Source organism: Ascaphus truei, chromosome 2, assembly GCF_040206685.1.
Source record: "Ascaphus truei isolate aAscTru1 chromosome 2, aAscTru1.hap1, whole genome shotgun sequence".
Classification (NCBI taxonomy): domain Eukaryota; kingdom Metazoa; phylum Chordata; class Amphibia; order Anura; family Ascaphidae; genus Ascaphus; species Ascaphus truei.
The window spans coordinates 297,380,977-297,405,207 of record NC_134484.1 but is presented as its reverse complement, the minus strand read 5'-3'; the positions used below and the strand labels follow the sequence as shown (position 1 = coordinate 297,405,207).

The 24,231-nt window shown below is 48.0% G+C and overlaps 1 protein-coding gene across 2 annotated transcripts in view; it reads left to right on the top strand.

Annotated features, from left to right (window-relative positions):
• The first annotated feature begins 4,678 nt into the window (after nucleotides 1-4,678).
• Nucleotides 4,679-24,231, top strand: part of TRIP13 (thyroid hormone receptor interactor 13) — a 237,077-nt gene continuing 217,524 nt past the window's right edge. Inside the window, exons 1-2 of one of the 2 annotated variants that reach the window (XM_075586372.1) lie at nucleotides 4,679-4,912; nucleotides 11,459-11,559. In XM_075586372.1, the coding sequence (XP_075442487.1) occupies nucleotides 11,468-11,559 (92 nt within the window). In that variant the 5' untranslated portion in view covers nucleotides 4,679-4,912; nucleotides 11,459-11,467. Of the gene's footprint in view, nucleotides 4,913-11,458; nucleotides 11,560-12,456; nucleotides 12,652-24,231 lie in introns of those variants that run through there. The other variant, XM_075586373.1, reaches the window with a different exon arrangement.

Genomic DNA, 24,231 nt, shown 5'->3' with positions numbered 1-24,231 from the left:
GCCCCCCCGGTCTCTCTTAATGCAGCTCCCTGCAGACCAGGTAATCGGCTGCACACGCCGCCAATCTCGCGGGCGCGCGTTGCAGCTGAGTTACCGGGGTCTTAGCCTTAGGCAGGTCTGCAACCCTGCCTTTCACCATTTCCCCCAGCATACAGTGCTTCCACTGCAGCAAGGGATTCTGGGAAATGACATGTCTGTGAATGGTTTCTCTGGCTTTGCATCTGATTCCCATGTTGTACTTTTAAAGCTGTGTTAACAGCGAGCATTAGCTTATATGGGCATGCAGGGTTGCCACCTTCAACTGACGGCCAACCTGGAGATTTAAAAAAAAAAAAGACACTGGTTGTCATGACAACGGGATACTATGTAACGCTACGCGGCGTCAAGTTGCCATGATAACGTGGCACCACATGACATCGTAACATCATGTAGCGTCTCATTGTCATGGCAACGGGCGTCACGTGATGCTGTTACGTCACGTGACGTTCCCGTTGGCATGGCAACACAGCGCCATTTGATGCCGCACAGCCATATTGCCAGTAGTTGCAGGGGGAGATACCGGGAAACATTGCTGTTGCGGGCACTATTGCTGCGTCAATGGTATATGGAATTGTATATTACCTTACGACATTTCTATTATTTATAACTAACACTGATGACAATTATTGCAGACAGAGCCGTTGCTGATCAATAATAATTTATTACAATGGTTTATCTCAGTTTACTTTGCTTGAGTCAATTTAACAAAGACTGACACGTAAGGAAAGAGAACATGGGTGTTGAGGTGACACCTCAGCCCATATTATTATATATGACGTGAATTAAGAGCCAGTGGGAAGATGGTATATTTCACTGTCATACTGAATGGATGAGAAGGAGTAGCTGGAAGAAAGGAGAGGATGTTTATACTTGAGACTAAATTTAAGGAGAATAACAATCTCACAAAATGTAAAGTTTATGGAAAGCATCTTGAATCACTAGCGGCGGCACTGCACAACTCAACATATACACACACATTATGTATGTATGTATGTATGTATGTATATATAATATATCAAGAAACCCAACGTTTCGGTCCTCCAAAATGGGACCTTCCTCAGGGGGATACACATAGGGTGACCAGGCGTCTCGGTTTTGCCGGGACAGACTTGGTTTTTTAATTCCTGTGCTGGTTGCCGGTCCGTCCTGGTACTGTCCTGGTTTTTGGCCCTGGTCCCGGTTCTTGTAGTGGTGGCGCTGGCGCAATGCGGCAACGCACGACCGGTGAGGAGAAGATGCGGTAGCAGGTGAGGATTTGCAGAATGCCGGGGGGTTGGGCTTTTGGAGAATGCCGGCTGGGCCGCAGGGGATTGGTAGAAGGATGCCGGGGGCGGGTCTTTGTAGGATGCCGGGCCGCAGGGGATTGGTTGGAGGTCGGAGGATGCGGGGGCGGGGCTTTGCAGGATGCCGGGCCGCAGGGGACTGGTTGGAGGACAGAGCACACTGAGTGGCTTCCTTCTCAGAGCAGGTAGAAGGGGTGTGTGTGTGGCTGTGTGTGTGTGTCTCTGGTGTGTGTGTGGGGGGAGTCAGTGGCTCTGTGTGTTTTTGGCTGTGTGTGGCTCTGTGTGTGTGTGGGTTAGTGGATCTGTGTGTGGGTGTGTTAGTGGCTCTGTGTGTGTGTGTGGCTCTGTGTGTGTGGCTCTGTGTGTGTGTGTGGCTCTGTGTGTGTGTGGCTCTGTGTGTGTGTGTGGCTCTGTGTGTGTGTGTGGCTCTGTGTGTGGCTCTGTGTGTGGGGCTCTGTGTGTGTGTGTGGCTCTGTGTGTGTGTGGCTCTGTGTGTGTGTGGCTCTGTGTGTGTGGCTCTGTGTGTGTGTGTGGCTCTGTGTGTGTGTGGCTCTGTGTGTGTGTGGCTCTGTGTGTGTGTGTCTCTGTGTGTGTGTGTGGCTCCATATGTGTGTGGCCAAGTGTGTGTGTGTCTCTGTGTGTCTGTGTGTGTGTGTGTGGCTCTGTGTGTGAGTTTGTGGGGGTGGGGGTCAGTGGCTCTGTGTGTGTGTGGCTGTGTGTGTGTGGGTCAGTGGCTCTGTGTGTGTGTGGCTCTGTGTGTGTGTGTGGCTCTGTGTGTGTGGGTCAGTGGCTCTGTGTGTGTGTGGGTCAGAGGCTGTGTGTGTGGGGGTCAGTGGCTTTGTGTGTGTGTGGCTCTGTGTGTGTGTGGCTCTCTCTGTGTGTGCGTGGCTCTGTGTGTGTGAGTCAGTGGCTCTGTGTGTGGGTGTGTGGGTCAGTGACTCTGTGTGTGGGTCAGTGGCTCTTTGTGTGGGTGTGTGGGTCAGTGGCTCTGTGAGTGTGGGTCAGTGGCTCTGGATGTGTGTGGGTCATGACAACGGGACGCATTATGGCACCGAGGCATCACGTGATGCCACATTGTCATGGCAACATGTCACCGCCTGACGTCAGTGTCTCGTTGTCATGGCAACGGGGTGCGTCACGTGATGTAATTTGTTTTATAAATATTTTTCTAAAGTGTCCCGGTTTTTCATTTTGAAAATCTGGTCACCCTAGATACACACACACACACACACACACACACACACACACACACACACACACACACACACACACACACACACACACACACACACACACACACACACACACACACACAGTAATATTTCCATTTGATATATGTAGCCAGGTCCCCTCTGGGTGGTTGTGCCCCCGCCCCCTCACTGAACTTCCCTCCGTGGCGACGGGAAGGGATGCGGACGGTCGCGGGGGCATGGAGGGATCGGGCGCGAGTCTGCCCGTGTACCGGAGAGGGAGGCTTGCGGTTGCCGGGCGCCGAGCGCGTCGGCGGGGACTCCGGCGGCTCCTGCAGAAGCGGTCGCCATCTTTTCCTTGCTCGCGCAAGCGCAGTGAGTCCCTGCAGCCGGCGGCCCAGTCAGAGCTTTGCGCATGCGCAGGTGAGGTGCGCGAGAGGCGGCCAATGGGAGAATAGCTCCCAAGAAGACTACAGCCCCAGCATGCACAGGGGCTAGGTTAAGTGGTGCCAGGGAGCCAATAGGGTTGCCCGAATCCCCTGCTCAGGGATTTGATACTTTTCGCGCGCGGAGAACACGCTAGTGCAGTCAGGACCAGGAAGAGCTAGGGGTAGGAGGTAAGTGCAGGGGTCTGTGACCCACTGCATTAGGCCAGCAGCCCCCTAGGCCCCAGTTAGGTCCTGAGCCATATTACCAGCTTGTTGTGCTATAGGGACAGGCCCTATATAGGGACTCTGCCCCATTATCTGTTTGGTAGTCAGGGACACAGTGCTACGCAGCGCAGCCCTGCAAGGTGGGTTCTGGGCTCAGAACGTCACCAAAGACACAGAGACTTACGGTGATATTATCTACGCCGGAATTCACCCCACGCGGTGGTGGATGACGACGTCGGACCGGACGGAATCCCTGTCGTAGTCTGCGGAACCCGGGGCCGGAGCCCCGGGCAGGTATCATTCAACAAGTGCACCAACACTGTACAGCAACGCAAGGAGCACGCCTAAAAGGTGGAGGTATCACTTGGGGACACTTAAGTGGTAGAGTGGCCAAGGGCCCTGTATAGTTCATTTGGACACGGTGTGGGGGTACACGGTGGTTGGGAAGGATAATACTTTCAACGAGAGCAAGTATTGTTGGATTCATACAGAGTATAAGTGTATATTTGCATGTGTTCAGTAAAGACCGTTCTGTTTATACCAGTGAGTATTATTGGGTTGTGTCCTGAGAGGGACTCCTCCCGCTCCGTCGGGATCCCTCCCAGGTGGAGGCGTTGCACCACAGACACACACAGAAAGACAGACACACAGAGACACACACACACAGAAAGCCAGACACACACACAGACATACACACAGAAAGCCAGACACACACACACACACACACACACACACACGCAGCGTGGCACCGCAATGGAGGACAGGACCAGGTGAGTCAGTGACCTGTAGCTGGCTGCAGTAGACTTGGACTTGACTTGTGAGTTGGGGGCACTTGTGCGCGCACACAGCACGCTCCACCAGTCGTCCAATCCTCTGCCGCCCGGCTCCTGTCATTGACGTGAGTGTGCCACTGCTCACTGCCGCCCGGCTCCTGTCATTTATGTGAGCATGCCACTGCTCTCTGTCGCCCACCCGGAGATTTCAGGGACAAGCCTGGAGAAGGGGATGCCAAACCCAAAGTGGAGAGATGGCAACACCGGCTCCATGTAACAATGGTTTTTCAGACAAAAAGTGACACATTGTGTGCTCATTTGCATGTCATTTCCCAGAATCCCTTGCTGCAGTGGATGCTGGGGATAATGGTAAAAGGCAGACTCTGCTTAAGACATGTGAATGTGCTCACAAGTGATCTTTTTATGTGCTATATATATATATCTCCATAGATGCATTGTGTATTGTATGAGGTTATACATGTTCACTTTTTTTTTTTTTTATATATTTCTGTGCCTACTAAAGCACCTGATGAGCACCTGATGATTTGCGTTGGTCCGCACTGCGCCGAATGGCGCCGCTGATAATTTAATGATATTGGTCTAAAACAACTTCGCTCATTTTCCTTTTTTCTTTGCCAGAATCAAACATGTCCGAACAGGCAACAGCGCGTAAAATGGGAAGGTGTAAGGGCGCCCACTGCCCCCACGTGATTATGCGATTGACCGCGCGCGCGCCGAAAGCGTTCCTTCCTGCTTTCCTCCTACGAGTGTACTGGACTAGCCTGACAGGCTCACAGTCTGAGAAATTTTACACCGGGAGCGCGCGGAGTACTGTACGTGAGCGTGCTCGCCCATCGGTCACTCGGCGGTAGATTTGAGTTTCATTTCTGGAGGCGCGACTCGAGGCGGCAGCTCTATTGGTGCGAGGGCGAGCGGCGAGGAGAGCGACGGTCACATCTGCGAAGTGATCCCAGGTTACTTGTGTGATAATGACATACCACGTCTGTCAATAACTCCCCCTTAACATGTTCCCCACTAGAAGCTGCCCTACTTACCTCATATATGTGATCCAAGTACTACCGAGACACCCCTTTACCTCATCCAACGTCACCTTTTTATGTTTGTAATTAAATTGTATTTTTGCACATTCTTGTGCAGAGCAGTAAGATTTTTTACTCGTTACTTAAGTTCATAGTTCTTTTTTATACACTTAAGAAAAAAAAAAAAACTACAGGAACTGACGACTCGTAAATGTTATGCAAAGTCCTTAATTAATAATTCACCGAAAATCCTTTTTTTCCCACTGGGAGCTCTGAGAGTCCAAAGCACTGGTTAAGGCTAAGGCCCCGCTCCCTCAGTCAGCGTGCCCACACTGCAGACAGGCGGCGCACTGACAGGCACAAACCGCGGTATGCGGTCTGTAGGGAGCCGTGGGGCGAGAGTGGGAGGGGGGGGGGCGTGGTTTGAGCGGAGGGACCCGCTACTCCCCCTCCTCCCTACACGGGCTCGATCTCCCGGGCTGCTGGAAAGAAGGTAAGCTCCCGCTCCCTCCCCCTTCCACCCCTCACACACGCTGACACGCTGTGGCACACACACACATCCCTACCTTGTGTAGGAAGCTGTCTGACAGCTCCCACTCCCGGCGCTGATAGGCTCATCAGCGCACCACGTGACGCGTCACTGCTCGGGATCACAATTTTCTTGCATCCCCTGGCGGCTGACGCGTCACAGCGCGTAGTGAGCCGTGCAGCGAGGGGGGACTAGGACCTGCTCAGAAGGATTCCCCCGCTGGTGGTGAACGCTCACGCGGCCGCCCGTGCCGCCGAGCGTAGCGGGTCCCAGCCCTAAGGCTGTGTCCCTCGTGCCGCTGACTGCGCTCATGCTTGAGGCCTCGGCCAGGGGCGCTCACACTGGCCACTCTGAAGCATATTGAGGCAATGTGTGTGGCAAGCGTGAGTAAGCGCCTGTGCATGCTCGGTGCTTAGATGCTTGCAGAGTAAGCAAATTTGTTTTGCCGCTCGCAAGAGCGTCACGTGAGCGGTTCGCCCAATGAGTGCAAACCAGCTCCGTGATGTTGTGGCCGCGCCCCCAGACGAGCGTGCACCTAGCCGGCCACGAATAGCCAGTGTGCCCGCTCCCTGTCTGGCCGCAGGCATAAGGCTGAGTCCCCGCTGGTGCTGAGCGGGCGGCGCTTGGCGCGGTTACTTGTATATGTATATATATATATGTATGTCCCTCTGTATATGTATATATGACCAAGCAAACAACCAAATACATTCTAATAAGCTTTAATGTGACAACATATCATATCCTCCCCAATGGTCCCATCGGCCGGGTGCCTTGCTTTATGTAGTTGGGGCACTTGTAATCACAGATCCTCATACAGGTCCTTGAGGTCGTGTTCATATATGGGTGCCGTTATGCATATAGTGGGGTCAGCCCTTGAGGAATAAAGAGCCTGCGCTATATTACATTTTGCGCATTGAGTTGCCTGGGTATGTTCGCGCATGCGCGAACCGCCACTATATAGGCAATATGCGCCATTCGGGACACCGTAGCTAGGTTAACTGTGTACTACGCTGGGAAGCAATATGGCGATGCGTTTCATCAGCACATTGCGTGTAACGAGCCAAAGAGAGACAAGACGAGTCCGCGCATGCGCGATCGTGCCTATAGTCAGACCATTGAGGCCACCGTAGTTGAAAGGGAGGTTTTGGTAAATCCAAGATGGCGATGCGTTCCAGCAGATGCATGCGTGTCACAGCAGCGCGGTTTCGCGGGCAATGTTGCTCCTACACGGGTGAGTTTGATTTAATTTTGATTTGTTTGGGTATATAAGGTGGTGGATTAGCATTCACTTATTGCACGTCCCTGAGGAAGGTCACGTTGAGTGTACCGAAACGTTGGAGGTGGTGCCATGTTACTTTGATTACATCTGCATTGGAACTACTAAGACTGTGTGCTGTCTCGTTTTTTCCGGACTCCAATCTGGTAAATTCTACTTTTTATATATGTATGTGTGTGTGTATATATATATATATATGTATATGTATATGTATATGTATATGTATATGTATGTATATATATATATGTATATATATATATATATATATATGTATGTATGTATGTGTATATATATATATATATATATATATATATGTGTTCCCGATCATGTGATGCGCGCACAAGATCGGCGCTTTTGTAAATCACATTTTTAAACTTTCCCGCTTGGTCATATAGCCCGCAATTGCACCCCCCCTCCTCCCTCCTCCCCCCTGCGCGCAAGTTGCAGGACACCCGTCGCTCATGCTCTAAGTATGAGTGCGCTCAGCGCCAGAAGGTACTCAGCCTTAGGCTAAGTCCCCGCTTGTGCTGAGCGCGCTCATGCTTGGAGAGCTCTCCAAGCATGAGCGCAGGGTGTCCTGTTTGTACGCGCGGGGGAGGGGGGGGCATTGCTGGTAGTTGAGCGCGCGGGTAAGTATAGTTTTTTGTTTACCTAAGCTTCGATCGCGGCTGAGCGTGTGTGTACGCGCACCGCGAGAGTAGGGACTTGCATATATTAGGCCTCGTCCAGGGTGGTGCTGAGCGTGCGCTCACGCTGGACAGGTTGCGACAATGCACGTAGCCTGCGTCAGTGGGCGCGCCTGCTCGGCCACTTGCCGAGCAAGCAAGATTGATTTTGCTGCTTGCAAGCGCGTCACGTGAGCGGTTCGCCCAATGAGGGCAAACCAGCTTCGTGACACCATGGCTGCACCCTCAGACGCGTGCACACCTAGCCGGCTAGGAATTGCCCGGCCGAGCAGGGCGCAGCGCTGGAGCGCCAGCGTCTGTTTCCACCCTGGACAAGGCCTAAGGCCTGATCGAGCAGTGATTGGCTCTGATTGGCTGAGGAGATCGTGACCCTTCTGTGTGCCTGAAACACAATTTTAGCTGTCTCGGCAAGCGCCCGCGCGCCGCGTGAGTGTGGCCGGACAGATTAAATGCCAACCGCGGTCAACGGCAGCGTGGACACAGCCTAAGAAATGCCGATTTACTTAAGTATTCCAGAGTTGTCAATAGAGCAGTAAGTGATGGTGGACAACCAGGACTAGGTCACTAGCCTGTCACGTCAAGGCCACGTATTATGTAAGCACACTTTTTTATTTGTTTCCTCTGCCATTTATAATTGCTTACCCTGGTAATTAATGCTAGCACATTTTCGCTCTTAAACTCACCTTCATACACTGCTGGGTATCACAACCTACAAAGTATACTGTGGTACATATACAGACACTGATGCAATTCAACACATAGTACATATACTCCTGAAATTGTATTTCTATGATATTTTTGCTATATCTATGCAAGAGCTAGATTCAGCTGGAGGATGTAGTGTGTGGAAAGACAATCATGTCCATGTTTTTAAAAAAAGCACTTGTGAAAGGATCAAATCGTACTGAAATAAATCTGTTTTCTTTCTTCACTATTGTGTAAGCACACTTTGGGCTTAATACTTTCACTGCGTTGCGCGTTTTAAACATTTTATATATTAATAAGTATGATGAAAGACAGACATTCCAGAGATTTGATTACAATGTTATTTGTTTTGGGGTAGCTCTGTGTCCATGTTACCACTGCAGATGTCTGTACGTTTAATCATTGCCAACATTACATTTTAACCTACTTCAGTGGTTCCAAACCTTTTTTACATTGTGCACCCCCTGCTAGAAAACATTTGGGTCTGTGAACCCCTATTTAATACATTTGTATTGCTTACTTATTAGACTATTACTAACAAAACCAATCCCAGTCAGTATACTGTCCTGAGCTTGTGGGGGAAACACGCTGAATAAGGCCCCAAAGTGAACCTCACTGTATGCAGAGCGAGTGGGTGGTATAGCTGTTAATTACTGCAGGAAATTTGGCAACTACGGACGTAATGACGTCATAGGTGACGTCCCCCGAGACTTCCGGGTTCGTCATTTCCGGTTACACACTGTCTCCAACGCTGAGAAGTATCCGGCTCACAGACTCCTACGGTCTGTATGGTGTGTGTAGAGAGGGGGGTTTAGTGAAAGCTATCTACGGACATTACAGGTTAGGATTTGGTGCCAAATAGACACGCTTAGTCTGCCTTGTGTCCAAGTCACGTTGTGTGTTACATTGTTTGCAAAAGTGTATGGCCTTATGATGCATAGTGTTTAAGTGTCTTTGACAAACTCAGGCCGCCACTGGTATATTACGAGGGCACTGGACACTATTACCATCGATCTCTCTATTTCCATTATCATATATGTATGGTTTTCAGAGTGTGTACACTTGTGATATTTTGGATTTCATGAGCCTGTCAGTTATTTACATCCGTGAGGGCACCGGGCACCGGGCACAAGTCGTTGTCTACTAAACACCTGGGCAAAAATTCTTGCTGCCCATCTGTTAGACTCGCAGCACTGGTTCTTTATAGTTGACCACAGTCATTTATTGTATGCATTGTGTTTAAACTGAATAGAGACTTTACTTATTGAGCCAGCTATATGTGATGAGTAGCACCTAGCCATAGAGTTTGTGCAGAGAGGGCTCCGGGCACAAGTCGTTGTCAGAAACATCTTGGCAGTGACTGTGTACCTGCCAATTTGTTGGACTCGCAGCACTGGATTACAACAGCCCTACTTGTGATATTATACATTTTTATGTTATTGTACTAAACTACTGAAACCGTTTGGCACATACTTACCTGCCTCATTAGAGGACACCCAGATAGCCTAGAACCTAATTGGATTACTTTATTCCTTTGGTTCACCCACCTCCACCGTATTTTAATTCACCGCTTATATAGGATTGATCTACAATAAGGACATTTATTTTAATTGAGGATTTCTCCCAATAAAGTTGTTTTTAATCCCATTTCACTATACATCACACGACAATATATTGTGTCTTTATCAGGTTTTAATATTGTACTCTCACATCAGTATCTCTAGCCGCTGAGTGCTCCCAATGTAGGGGTTCTTTTTCTCCTTGTTTGTTATTAGACTATTACTAACAAAACCAATCCCAGTCCGTATACTGTCCTGAGCTTGTGGGGGAAACACGCTGAATAAGGCCCCAAAGTGAACCTCACTGTATGCAGAGAGAGTGGGTGGTATAGCTGTTAATTACTGCAGGAAATTCCAAAGTCACGTTCCACAATGCCTTGGGCTAGGTCTCCAGTATGTTCTGCAGTGCACGCTATGGAGTGCGCTGCAGAAACAAGTACCGCCCCTCAATGTGGCCGGGTCCACTATCTGCCTTGGCACACAATTTGCTATCGCATTGCTTGACCAGACTTTTTTCGAAGACAACAAATCTTTTCAGAAGTAGCGACAGCGTCACGTGGGTTCGTGAGAACCAATCCTATGGCAGACTTCCCAAGCCAATCAGAGCGCAGACTCTTCAGCTTGCTGCTGTGGAAGAGGATGTTACTTTTTAGCCACGTCCCCTCAACGCACGTTCCGTCTCAATAACCATTCAGAGGCGTGACCGCAGATCGCGGTTTCCTCATGTGCATGTGCCACGACCCTGCCGGGCGCGCATGCTACAGTGAAGACTGGGGCCGTAGCCTTACCGCTGTTGATCAAAGAATTATGGGGAGCGACTTTGCATCTTAGCATGGGTGGTATAGTTGCCAATAAAAGCAAGAGCTTCCAGTTTGAGGCCTTATGAAATGCACAGTCCCCCATGGGCTCAGGAACACACTACTGAATCCGTCATTACATTATATTTTTGTGGGGGGGAAACCTCACAAAGCTCTAGGGCAGCGGTGCACAAACTAAGGGGGGGGCATGGCCCCCCAGGGGTGGTGGGAGATTTGTCTGGGGGGGGGGGCGCGGGCGGTTGCAGAGGTTCTGCGCTCCTTCCCAAGGCATTTAAATTAAATGTCGGGGGATCGCGTGAGGCGTCTGCAACAGTAACACTTACCAGGATTCAGACGCGTCTCTGTGGCAACTCGGGGTCATGTGACGTCACCAGCGTAAAATGACGCTGCTGGTCACGTGACCCTGCCGCATCATTTGACACAGCTGGCAGGTAGAAGGGCCGCGAGACTGGGGGAGGCCAGGCAGGGGGGCGCAGCTTCAAAAGTTTGCGCTCCCCTGCTCTAGGGGTTTGTGAACACCCTGTTGGAAGTCACATGACCTAGTTAATTGTTATAGTCACATTATTTTCATGCTAGGGGATCCATGCTATGACATCATATTCAGTATAATGCACTCAGCAACTGTTTTTAGACAGCATTCCTGGGCATCCCCCATCACATGAATAGCACATGGCATTTCTTGACCACAAATTATATTTACCATATCTGACTGAGAATCTCTTCAGGTGTTTAAGGCCTTTAATTCTGGGCTTGTGAGTTGGACAGTCCCATTTCCTTTGAGCTTAAAGTAATATAATGTCTTAATTTTTTTTGTCTTAAGTATGTAAGCATATGTTGTACCGAGTTATTGGATTTACATATGTTTTTGGTGTGCTTTCGTATGAATTGTACATTTGTTTCTTTCTAGGAAAAAGAGATGGATGAAGCGGCTGGAGATTTGAAACTGGCTCTTCCAAATGTATGTGATTCCTTCAAGGTACATGTGGAAGTACATCAAAAATCAAATAGGTTTGTATTCTATATTAAACAACAAATACGTAGGGTTAAAAAGATATATAGTTATTCTATCTCTCATCTCTCTTACATAGAATACATTAACATATGCAAAGTCTAAAATATGAAATACCATGAAATGGGATACACCTGTCAACTTTCAGTATAATATAAATGCTGCCTATATAATCAGAGGAATTCTTTGAGTTGTCCTCTAGTAGAATGATATAAGGAGAATGTGAAAAAAAAATTTTTTTTTATATATATATACATATATATATATACATATATATATAAATATATTGCAGAATAAATGAGTTCTGCACTATCGCAACTGGACTAACACGGCTATTTTCTTATATATATATATATATATATATATATATATATATATCTACTATATATCTACTATATATTTGTGAAAGCGTCTTATGTGGCTATGTCTGTATGTGTCTCCCTGTGTCCCTAGCGGCAATCCCATTGGACCTTGGGCCAGGCCAATGAGATTGCTTCCTTGGCCCGCCCGCCCCCGCACACCTCATTGGCCTGAGGCGGAGTGACGGGCCAAAGCTCACACCCCCCCACACACACACACCCCCCCACCACCACCCCCCCCCCCCCCACACACACACACCAACCCCCCCCCCCCCACGCTCTCTGCGGCTCTCCCCTCACATAGGCCGCTCCCCCAGCTGACCATCCCGAGAGCGCTCCCCACGGCTCTCACCACCCATAGGCCACTCCCTCACCCGGCGCTCTCCCTCACCCCTCCCCCCCCCCGCCCGCTCTCCCCCCCCGCCCGCTCACCCCCCTCTCCCCCCCCCCTCCCTCTCCCCCCTCTCTCCCCCCCCCCGCTCAACCCTCACCCTGTTAACCCCCCGCCCCGCTTATCCCCCCACCCACACACACAGAGCACGCTCTCTGCGGCTCTCCCCTCACACAGGCCGCTCCCCGTCCCCGAGGGCGCTCCTCTGGCTGTCTCCGCCTCTCCCCGCGAAAGGCACAGCACCTCCTCACCGGAGCGTCTCAGCCTCTCCGCTGAGGAGCCCGAGGTTGAGGAGGACGGCGGCCGGTACCCGGAGGAAGAGGAGCGCGGCCGTGTGCAAGGTGAGGAAACGCAGGGGAATTACCGTGTCCCTGACTCCCCCTGCCCTTTGCCCCCCCCCTACCCTCCCTGCCCGCCCCTACCCTCCCTGCCCCTTGCCCCCCCTGCCCTTTGCCCCCTGCCCTTTGCCCCATGCCCTCCCTCCCCCTGCCCTTTGCCCCCTGCCCTCCCTCCCCGTGCCCTTTGCCCCCTGCCCTCCCTCCCCCTGCCCTCCCTCCCCCTGCCCTTTGCCCCCTGCCCTCCCTCCCCCTGCCCTTTGCCCCCTGCCCTTTGTCCCCTGCCAACCTCCACCTGCCCCTCCTCCCCCTGCCCCCCAGCCCTTTGCCCCCTGCCCCCCAGCCCTTTGCCCCCTGCCCCCCCTGCCCTCCCTCCCCCTGCCCCCTTTGCCCCCTGCCCCTTTGCCCCCTGCCCTCCCTCCCCCTGCCCCCTTTGCCCCCTGCCCTCCCTCCCCCTGGCCTTTGGCCCCCCCCGCCCCTCCCTGCCCTTTGGCCCCCTCCCTGCCCTTTGGCCCCCCCCGCCCCTCCCTGCCCTTTGGCCCCCCCCCCCTGCCCTTTGGCCCCCCCCTCCCTGCCCTTTGGCTCCCCCCCCGCCCCTCCCTGCCCTTTGGCCCCCCCCGCCCCTCCCTGCCCTTTGCCCCCCTACCCTTTGCCCTCCCCACCCTTCTACGCCCCTTGGTCCCCCCCCCCCGCACTTCGACGCCCCTCCCCCCCTCCCTGCCCTTTGGCCCCGCCCGCCCATCCCTGCCCTTTGGCACCCCCCCCGCCCCTCCCTGCCCTTTGAAACTCCCGGCCCTTTGTATTGAAATCCTATAACCCCCACGTCTAGGTCTCAAGACGTGGTCTATGACCTGAACCCGCAATTGACTGATGCTATGTCCAACAGACAAAAAGTGAGCAGACACAGGCTGGTCCAGAACCCTACATCGAATAGTAGACTTATGTTGGCTGACCATTTCTTTACGTTTACGTGTAGTTGCACCAACATAAGCCATGCCACAAGGGCACTTTATCATGTATTCCGTGTTGCAAGTAGTATAGTGCTTCATATGATATTTCCGTCCCGTGAGGGGATGTGTGAACACTGGACCCTCTGAATATTGCCACATTGGGCACACGAAAGGCAGGGGAAAGTTCCTAACTGTGGTGGTCCTAAAACCTGATCTTAGAAGTTTTTGCAGTCCCAAGATCGGCACGTACAACTGAGTCCCGTATAGTTGGTGCCTGCCGATATGACATAAGTGGAGGAGCCGCCAACGTGTTGCGCAGCCTTTCATCAGATGCAATCACATGCCAAAATCTTCTTATAAGGCGGCTAATATCGGCACTAGCTGTTGAAAATGTGCAATTGAATGGAATGCTTATCTATCTATCATACATTTTAAGTTATGGTGGGTGAAAAAGGTGACAGAAAACCTCCACCGTTAGCATATAGGCAATATAGAATATCACTTGTGAGCACTTTCACATGTCTTAGACAGGTCTGCACCCCTGCCTTTCAACCATTATCCCCTCGCATACAGTGCTCCCACTGAAGCAAGGGATTCTGGGAAATGACATGCAAATGAGCACACAATGTGTCACCTTTTGCCTGGAATATCAATTCACATGGAGCCCATTTAAGCTGATGTATTGCCGTTCACACAGCTTTTTAAACACAGCATGGGACTAGCAAAGCAAGTTTAAACCACTCACAGACATGTTTCAACCTTGATGGGTATCATCAGTGTGAGGTTGGTTTATACTTGCTTTGAAATAATTATAGGGTAAGTAGGTAGGATACCGCTACACACGTACGTACGTACGTACGTACGTACGTACGTACGTGTGTATATGTATGTGTATATATATAATAGAGAGAAATGCTGCACACCTCAAAATTGAAAAAATTGATACAATTACCGGTGCTCCAGTGTTAGAACGAAAGCCTGCAGTCAGTCCTGGATATATGAACAAAGGAACATAGGGCACACCGGATTTAGCATATCAAAACTCATTTATTGAGCCAACACGACGTTTCGACCATGATGGTCTTTTTCAAGTGACAATGGCATAAACAAAATCCCTTCTAACAACGTATAAGTAGTGCCCCAAACCCCCACAATGCAACCTGTTCAATTAGTGGTGATGGTATTCATGTGCTGAATCAGTCCCTTGAACCAATGTCCAGTCTGTATCCTTGAGTAGGTGATCCCCAACAGATGTGAGTCCTCTTCTAGGTATCGTGATGTTCAAATCCACCCCACTTCCTGGTTGATCGGCATCCATCTTGGTGACGTCATCACTCCGGGTCCTCAGTAGCTGGAACGCATCCGGGTCCTCGTGCGTTTCAAATCTGCGCATGCGCAGTAGATATCCGTTCGATCTCCTTCATCCCTTCTTAATTTGGAACGCATAAATCGCAGACTGCATGTGAGTCATTGTGCATGCGCTAGTCATTCAACCTGGGGTTCTGCAAGTGCGGGGGGGATTGGCTGATCACCGGTTTTCTTCTGTAGAGGTCCATCCGTGCGTCATCTTCTTCTGTTATTCAAAAGGGTGGGATATCTTCATATTCAGAAGTCCACGATGTTTGGAAAAAAAGGGGAAAAGGGGGGATAAGTCAGCACACTACTACATGAACAAGCTGCTGACATATTATCTTACTGTGAAAAGTGATTAATAATAAAAAGTTAAAAAAGGTTGTTCTTTGTCAATTTTTTGAATTTCATAGCCCCAGAGGCATATTGACCTGACAGTTCGAATACTATTAGCTAATACAGCAAGCAGTGGCAGCAGCCTATGGAAGAAGTGCTTTTATCTTTCCTCAATGAAACAACCTAATGACAAAAAGTCGTTCAGTCCGTTAGGAAATACAGTGGCTAATGTGTGAATCCAGAATGATTCACGCTGTAATAATAAAACATCCTTTTCTAGTCCTGCCCTAGCTTTTTTAATATGTTCAATACCCATTACAGGCATACCCCGCATTAACGTACGCAATGGGACCGGAGCATGTATGTAAAGTGAAAATGTACTTAAAGTGAAGCACTACCTTTTCCCCACTTATTGATGCATGTACTGTACTGCAATCGTCACATACATGCATAACTGATGTACATAAGACATGTGTAACAGGCGCTATAGTCTCCCCACTTGCGCACAGCTTCGGTACAGGTAGGGAGCCAGTATTGCTGTTCAGGATGTGCTGACAGGCGCATGCGTGAGCTGCCGTTTGCCTATTGAGCGATATGTACTTACTCGCGAGTGTACTTAAAGTGAGTGTCCTTAAAGCGGGGTATGCCTGTAGTTTTAATGATGATATAGGGTGACAAAATTCAGAGCAATGTCTGATAAGAGCGGTATCCTCTGCACAATTATTGATTTTACGCTTGTGTTCAATAAATCTAGTTTTGAGCATACGGTTGCTCTTACCAATATAACATAGTCCACAAGGACATTTGATCATGTAAATTATGTTCGTGGTAGTACAGGTGATATGTTCCTTAATATTGAACAACCTGCCACTTCTTGGCTGGTAAAACTTGTCTCCAGTGTTCAGACTGTTACAAATGCTACATCCATAACATTTATAACAGCCTACCTTGGGTGAACTTAGGAAATGTGGAGTGATATAATGTTTCTCATTATCAGCCTTTATAAGAATGTCCTTTAGATTTTCTCCACGTTTATAAGCAAAACGTGGGAAATCCTTACAGACATCTTTCAGTGTATCGTCAGTCTGTAGTACTTTCCAGTGCCTTTTAAGTGTTTGTTTAATAAAACCACTGGCTGTTGTAAATTTACTTACAAATGTAAGACGATCACTTTTAGGATTTGTTTGTGGGGTTATATTTAAAGCTGTAACAACTTCAGACCTGTTGTGTCCCCTCTCAACAAATCTCTCCTCAATCTCCTTTAGAGTATCATCCAATTTAGTAGGCCTATTTATTATGCGTGTACCTCTAATTTTTTGAGAGAATGGTAACATTTGTTTCAGCCGTTCTGGATGGAAACTCAGAGAGAATAATAATATCATTTTTTAAAAAGCGAACAAGGGAGGAGCGCTCGTAGTGCAGGATTATAGTGTGTATAAAGTGGAAGTCTTGAGGCAACTGGAGAATCAAGAGTGTTATATTAAACTGGACATGGATCCGACTTTAAGGTATCAAACTGAAATTAGGGGCATATTGCAATTAGGATTAAACAATTTATGGATTGAGGAGATAGTTAATTTTTTGACTATGAAAAATCCAAGGCGTCCAGTCCTTTACTTATTGCCAAAGATCCATAAAAGTTTGCAAAATCCCCCAGGTAGGCCCATAATATCAGCCACATGTTCTATCAACCAACCTTTAGCAGTTTTTATTGATACCTTTCTTCAACCTTTGGTAATTCAGAGTAAATCTTACATAAAGGACACTTTTGATTTTCTTAACAAAATACGCGCAGTGCCCCTGAATGGTAAGACCATCACCATGGTAACTATGGATGTAACTAATTTATACACCATAATCCCTCACGATAGTGGTTTAGATGTCATTAGACAAAACCTTGTAAATTCCCACAAATTGAACCCACCTGTGTATTATATTATGCTCCTCCTGCATTTCGTTTTATATAAAAATTATTTTAAGTTCGAACAGACTTTTTATTTACAGACAGCAGGGACGGCCATGGGCAGCAATGTGGCCCCTTCCTACGCTAATTTGTATATGACTGACTTTGAGCAGAAATGTATTTATCCCACTGAGCATTACACTAAGATGTTATTCTATTGTAGATATATTGACGACCTGCTATTCCTTTGGGAAGGTACAGAGAAAGAACTTATCAATTTTTTTGATTATCTAGATGGGCTGAACACCACAGTGAGATTTACAAAAAATTGGAGCACTAAACAGATTTCGTATCTGGATGTGCTTCTAACATGAAGATGGAAATCTCCATAGTGATCTATATAGGAAGCCCACAGATAAAAATAGCACTTTACATGCTTCCAGTTTCCATCCAGAACGGCTGAAACAAATATTACCATTCTCTCAAAAAATTAGAGCTACACGCATAATAAATAGGCCTACTAAATTGGATGATACTCTGAAGGAGATTGAGGAGAGATTTGTTGAAAGGGGACACAACAGGTCTGAAGTTGTTACAGCTTTAAATATAACCCCACAAACAAATCCTAAAAGTGATCGTCTTACATTTGTAAGTAAATTTACAACAGCCAGTGGTTTTATTAAACAAACACTTAAATGGCACTGGAAAGTACTACAGACTGACGATACACTGAAAGATGTCTGTAAGGATTTCCCACGTTTTGCTTATAAACGTGGAGAAAATCTAAAGGACATTCTTATAAAGGCTGATAATGAGAAACATTATATCACTCCACATTTCCTAAGTTCACCCAAGGTAGGCTGTTATAAATGTTATGGATGTAGCATTTGTAACAGTCTGAACACTGGAGACAAGTTTTACCATCCTAGAAGTGGCAGGTTGTTCAATATTAAGGAACGTATCACCTGTACTACCACGAACATAATTTACATGATCAAATGTCCTTGTGGACTATGTTATATTGGTAAGAGCAACCGTATGCTCAAAACTAGATTTATTGAACACAAGCGTAAAATCAATAATTGTACAGAGGATGCCGCTCTTATCAGACATTGCTCTGAATTTTGTCACCCTATATCATCATTAAAACTAATGGGTATTGAACATATTAAAAAAGCTAGGGCAGGACTAGAAAAGGATGTTTTATTATTACAGCGTGAATCATTCTGGATTCACACATTAGCCACTGTATTTCCTAACGGACTGAACGACTTTTTGTCATTAGGCTGTTTCATTGAGGAAAGATAAAAGCACTTCTTCCATAGGCTGCTGCCACTGCTTGCTGTATTAGCTAATAGTATTCGAACTGTCAGGTCAATATGCCTCTGGGGCTATAAAATTCAAAAAATTGACAAAGAACAACCTTTTTTAACTTTTTATTATTAATCACTTTTCACAGTAAGATAATGTCAGCAGCTTGTTCATGTAGTAGTGTGCTGACTTATCCCCCCTTTTCCCCTTTTTTTCCAAACATCGTGAACTTCTGAATATGAAGATATCCCCCCACCCCTTTTGAATAACAGAAGAAGATGACGCACGATGGACCTCTACAGAAGAAAACCGGTGATCAGCCAATCCCCCCCGCACTTGCAGAACCCCAGGTTGAATGACTAGCGCATGCGCAATGATTCACATGCAATCTGCGATTTATGCGTTCCAAATTAAGAAGGGATGAAGGAGATCGAACGGATATCTACTGCGCATGCGCGGATTTGAAACGCACGAGGACCCGGATGCGTTCCAGCTACTGAGGACCCGGAGTGATGACGTCACCAAGATGGATGCCGAACAACCAGGAAGTGGGGTGGATTTGAACATCACGATACTTAGAAGAGGACTCGCATCTGTTGGGGATCAACTACTCAAGGATACAGACTGGACATTGGTTCAAGGGACTGATTCAGCACATGAATACCATCACCACTAATTGAACAGGTTGCATTGTGTGCAAGTTTGGGGCACTACTTATATATTGTTAGAAGGAATTTTGTTTATGCCATTGTCACTTGAAAAAGACCATCATGGTCGAAACGTCGTGTTGGCTCAATAAATGAGTTTTGATATGCTAAATCCGGTGTGCCATATGTTCCTTTGTTCATATATATATATACATATATATATATATACACATATGTGTGTGTGTGTGTGTGTGTGTGTGTGTGTATATATATATATGTATATATATATATATATATGTGTGTGTGTTGTGACAAACAGCTTACTCCGGGGCTCCGCTGCTTGTCCGGGACGGTTAGAACACGGTCTTTTGGGGTAGGTTAAATGAGGAGGCGTCACGTACTGTTCCTTTAAACAGGCTGTGCCTGGTTTATTCAGTCCCAGGCACTGAGACTGCCACAGTGCATACAACAAAACACATCAAAACAAAAGCTGCTCACCTGAGCGATAACTTAACTTAGATTTCCCTAACTCAGGGTGGAAGTGGCTTTTCCACTTTCCAACAACAAAACAAGGTACTTTTGCAGAGTTAGCCAAATGAATAGAACAATTGAACCTGTGTGGGGAAGGGGCTTCTCCCCACTGTGTTCAGCAGCCTTCCAGGCTCTGGAGAAGAGACAAGAGCAAACAGGAAATCAGTCTTACATACCTGATTTCTAATTAGCATGACAGGTGACAGAAATCCCTCAGTTCCAGCGCTTGCCCAAAACTGTGGGATGGAGTGCATGTATTATAAGGCTGCACTCCCAGGCCAGACAGGATAGAAACTGTTCAGTATCCTGGGAGCCCTATATATGGAATTTATTACCATCCCCTGGTTTCTGTCACATATCCTCCCCCCCAGCTCAGACCCTGAGGGATGAGCGACCATGGATATTAGGGAGTGCATCCTTGACAACCCGTCAGCATTGCCATGTTTGTGCCCTGACCTGTGTTCCACAGAAAATTTAAAGGGTTGTAGGCTTAGGAACCACCTGGTCACTCTAGCATTCTTTTCCCTGTTTTGACACATCCAGGTAAGGGGTGCATGATCTGTGACCAACCGGAATTTTCTCCCCAACAGGTAGTATTTGAGCGTCTCTACAGCCCACTTTATTGCGAGACACTCTTTCTCTACTATGGAGTAATTTTTCTCCTGGGGATTTAGTTTCCTACTTAAATAAAGGATGGGGTGTTCCTCACCTTGAGACTCCTGGGAGAGTACCGCCCCCAGCCCTACCTCAGATGCGTCGGTTTGGACTACGATCTCTTTGGAGAAGTCAGGTGTGACCAACACTGGTTGGGCACAGAGAGCTTCTTTCAGGCTTCTAAAGGCCTGTTCGGTTTCGGGGGACCACTTTACCATAAGTGGTCCTCTTGCTTTTGTGAGGTCGGTTAGTGGGGTTGCCTTAGTCGCAAAATTGGGAATAAACCTTCTATAGTACCCAATTAACCCCAAAAAGGTCCTTACTTGTTTTTTTGTAACTGGCCTTGGCCAACCTTGTATCGCCTCCACTTTGAGTGTTTGGGGTTTGAGTAAACCTCTGCCAATAGAATACCCCAGATACTTGGCCTCCTCCAGACCAATGGTGCATTTAGCGGGGTTAGCAGTTAGTCCAGCAGACCGAACTGCGTCGAGCACAGCTTGGACCTTTGGAAGGTGGGATTGCCAATCTTCACTATGGATTACCACATCATCCAGGTAGGCAGCAGCATACCGAGCATGTGGTTTTAAAATTTTATCCATCATTCTTTGGAATGTGGCGGGAGCTCCATGTAAGCCAAAAGGCAGCACCCTATACTGAAAGAGGCCGTCTGGGGTTGAGAAGGCTGTCTTTTCTTTTGCCCTTTCTGTGAGGGGAACCTGCCAGTACCCTTTTGTTAGGTCTAGGGTTGTGAGATATCGGGCTTTGCCCAGTCTCTCTACAAGTTCATCTACCCTGGGCATAGGGTAAGTATCAAATTTTGACACCGCGTTTAGTTTCCGGTAGTCATTACAAAACCTTGTTGTACCATCTGGCTTTGGGACTAAGACTATAGGGCTGTTCCACCCACTTTGGGATTCCTCAATTACGCCTAGTTTTAGCATTTTTTTAACCTCTAAACTTATAGCCTCTCTTTTGGCCTCTGGGATTCGGTACGGTTTAAGGTTAACTCGGACCCCCGGTTCAGAGACTAGGTCATGTTCAATTACGCTAGTTCTACCTGGCTGTGTAGAGAAGATTTCTTTGTTTCTGCTCACTAAATTCTGAACCTCTTGTTTCTGATGAACGGACAGGGTTTCAGCTATGCTAACCTCTGGGTCAGTTTCTTGACTCTCTGACGGACCTTGGGTTACTAGGGTTGACAAGACTTCTCTATCTTTCCAGGGCTTGAGTAGGTTTATATGGTAACTTTGCTCAGGTTTCCTCCTACCTGGCTGTCTTACCTTATAATTTACTTCTCCCACTCTTTCCAAGACCTCATATGGCCCATGCCATTTAGCAAGGAATTTACTTTCCACGGTGGGAACCAGAACTAGTACCCTATCACCTGGAAAAAAAATTCTGACCCTAGCACCCTTATTATACGTATTCCTCTGTGCTTCTTGAGCTTTCTCCATGTGTTCCCTCACTATGGGTAGGACTGCAGCAATGCGGTCCTGCATCTGGGCAACATGCTCTATTACACTTCTGTAAGGGGTAACCTCGTGTTCCCAAGTCTCTTTGGCTATATCCAGTAAGCCCCTTGGGTGTCGGCCATACAATAGTTCAAACGGGGAGAAGCCTGTGGATGATTGGGGAACTTCCCTAATGGCAAATAACAGGTACGGTAACAAACAATCCCAGTTTTTCCCATCTTTATCGACCGCCCGCCGTAACATGCTCTTTAAGGTTTTATTGAACCTTTCCACTAAACCATCTGTTTGTGGATGATAGACTGAGGTTCTGAGATGCTTGATTTTTAGGAGTTTACATAACTCTTTTGTTACTTGGGACATAAACGGTGTTCCCTGGTCAGATAGAATCTCTTTAGGAATTCCAACCCGGGAAAACAGAACTACTAACTCTTTTGCTATGTTTTTGGCAGAGGTGCTACGTAGGGGAACTGCCTCCGGATATCGGGTGGCATAATCTAATATTACCAATATATGCTGATGTCCCCTAGCAGACTTTATTAGGGGTCCTACTAGATCCATAGCAATCCGGTCAAATGGTACCTCTATTATGGGAAGGGGTACCAATGGGCTGCGGTACGCCTTGAACGGGGCGGTGATCTGACATGCTTGGCATGAGGAACAATAATTCGTAATTTCTGCCAGAACCCCAGGCCAATAGAAGCTTCGGAGAACCTTTTCTTTTGTCTTTTCCACCCCTAGGTGTCCCCCCAATGGATGACTATGTGCGAGGTGTAACACTACATTACGGAATGTCCGTGGTACCAACAATTGTTTAGTTGTAACTGATTTTCTTTTATCAACCCGATATACTAGGTCGTTCTCTACCTTGAAGTAGGGGTAAGCAAGTGACCTATCTGGTTGGCCAAGAGTACTATTCAGGTCCCGTATATTTCCCCTTGCTACCTCTAATGTGGGGTCCTCCCACTGGGCCTTCTTAAAACTCCCAGGACTGACCTCTAGGTCAGCGAGGGTCTTATCCGGTTCTGGGGTGGTAAGTGTCTGATCAACATCCTGATTTGGGGTATTCCCTACCAAAGTAGTGATGGGGAAGGGAATTTTACAGCACTCCTCCTTTTCCCCCTTCTTATTTGGGCCCTCGTCAACCTCCATTTCTGAAAACGGGAAAGGATTTATTTCTTCTAATACTTCGTTATGGTCCGCTATTGAACTCTGGGCGCTATTCTGAGCGGGGGACCACATTTTTAGAAAATGGGGAAAGTCGGTCCCTATTAACACATCATGTGCCAGTTTGGGTACAATACCCACCTTGAAATCTAAAGAACCAAACTCTGTTTCAAAAAAAACATCAACAGTGGAATATTCATGATTATCCCCATGTATACAACAAATTGCCATTCTTTGTGAACTGTTTCCCTGTTTCTTCTTAATGGGCAAGAGGTATTCGGACACTAGTGTGACCATGCTCCCAGAGTCCAGAAGTGCCCGAACCCTCCTACCATTAACCTTTACAAATGCCCACAGATGGTTATTCAAGGGGTCCTCTGGGCTAGGGCGCATACATTGGGACAACAGCGAATAAGGTTCCACGCTGTTGCATTGCATGGGCTCATCATTTAGTGGGCAGATTTTTGCTGTGTGGCCCCTCTCATGACAATTTACACATTTAGGTACATAGTCTGTGTCCCACTTAGAGCCTTTTCCCGGCTCCCCATGTTGGCTATTGCCCTTAGTGTGCGAACCACTGTTGCTGGTGCTGCGTGAAGGTGGTCGCCGCTCTTCAGCTCCCCTTAACCCCGGTACCCTTTTACCGTCTCTGGAAGAGTCCTGGAACCTCGGGTAGTGGGGTTGCTCCACGACTGGGGGTTGCGGGTGCTCTCCTGCTGCATTGTACCTTTCTACGAGGGCCACAAGCTCATCCGCATTGTGGGGGTCACTCCGACTGACCCAATGGCGTAAGGCAGAGGGAAGTTTCCTCAAGAACTGGTCCATGACCAACCGTTCCACGATGTGGCTTGCTGAGTTGATCTCGGGTTGTAGCCACTTCCGGGCGAGGTGGATGAGGTCATACATCTGGCTTCGGGTGGCTTTATCCATCGTGAAGGACCATGCGTGAAACCTTTGGGCGCGAACAGCCGTGGTTACGCCGAGGCGGGCGAGGATCTCGAACTTCAATTTTGCATAGACGTTAGCTTCGGCTGGCTCTAGATCAAAGTAAGCCTTCTGGGGTTCGCCGCTTAGGAAGGGTGCGATTAGACCAGCCCACTCAGCTTCTGGCCATCCCTCTCTCTGTGCCGTGCGTTCAAACGTGAGAAGATAGGCTTCCACATCATCCGAGGGTCCCATCTTCTGAAGGTAGTGGCTTGCCCTGGTCATTTTCGGAACTGGGGCTGCCGCTGCCAGTGGAAGGTTACTGATACTGTAGTCCCCCTCAG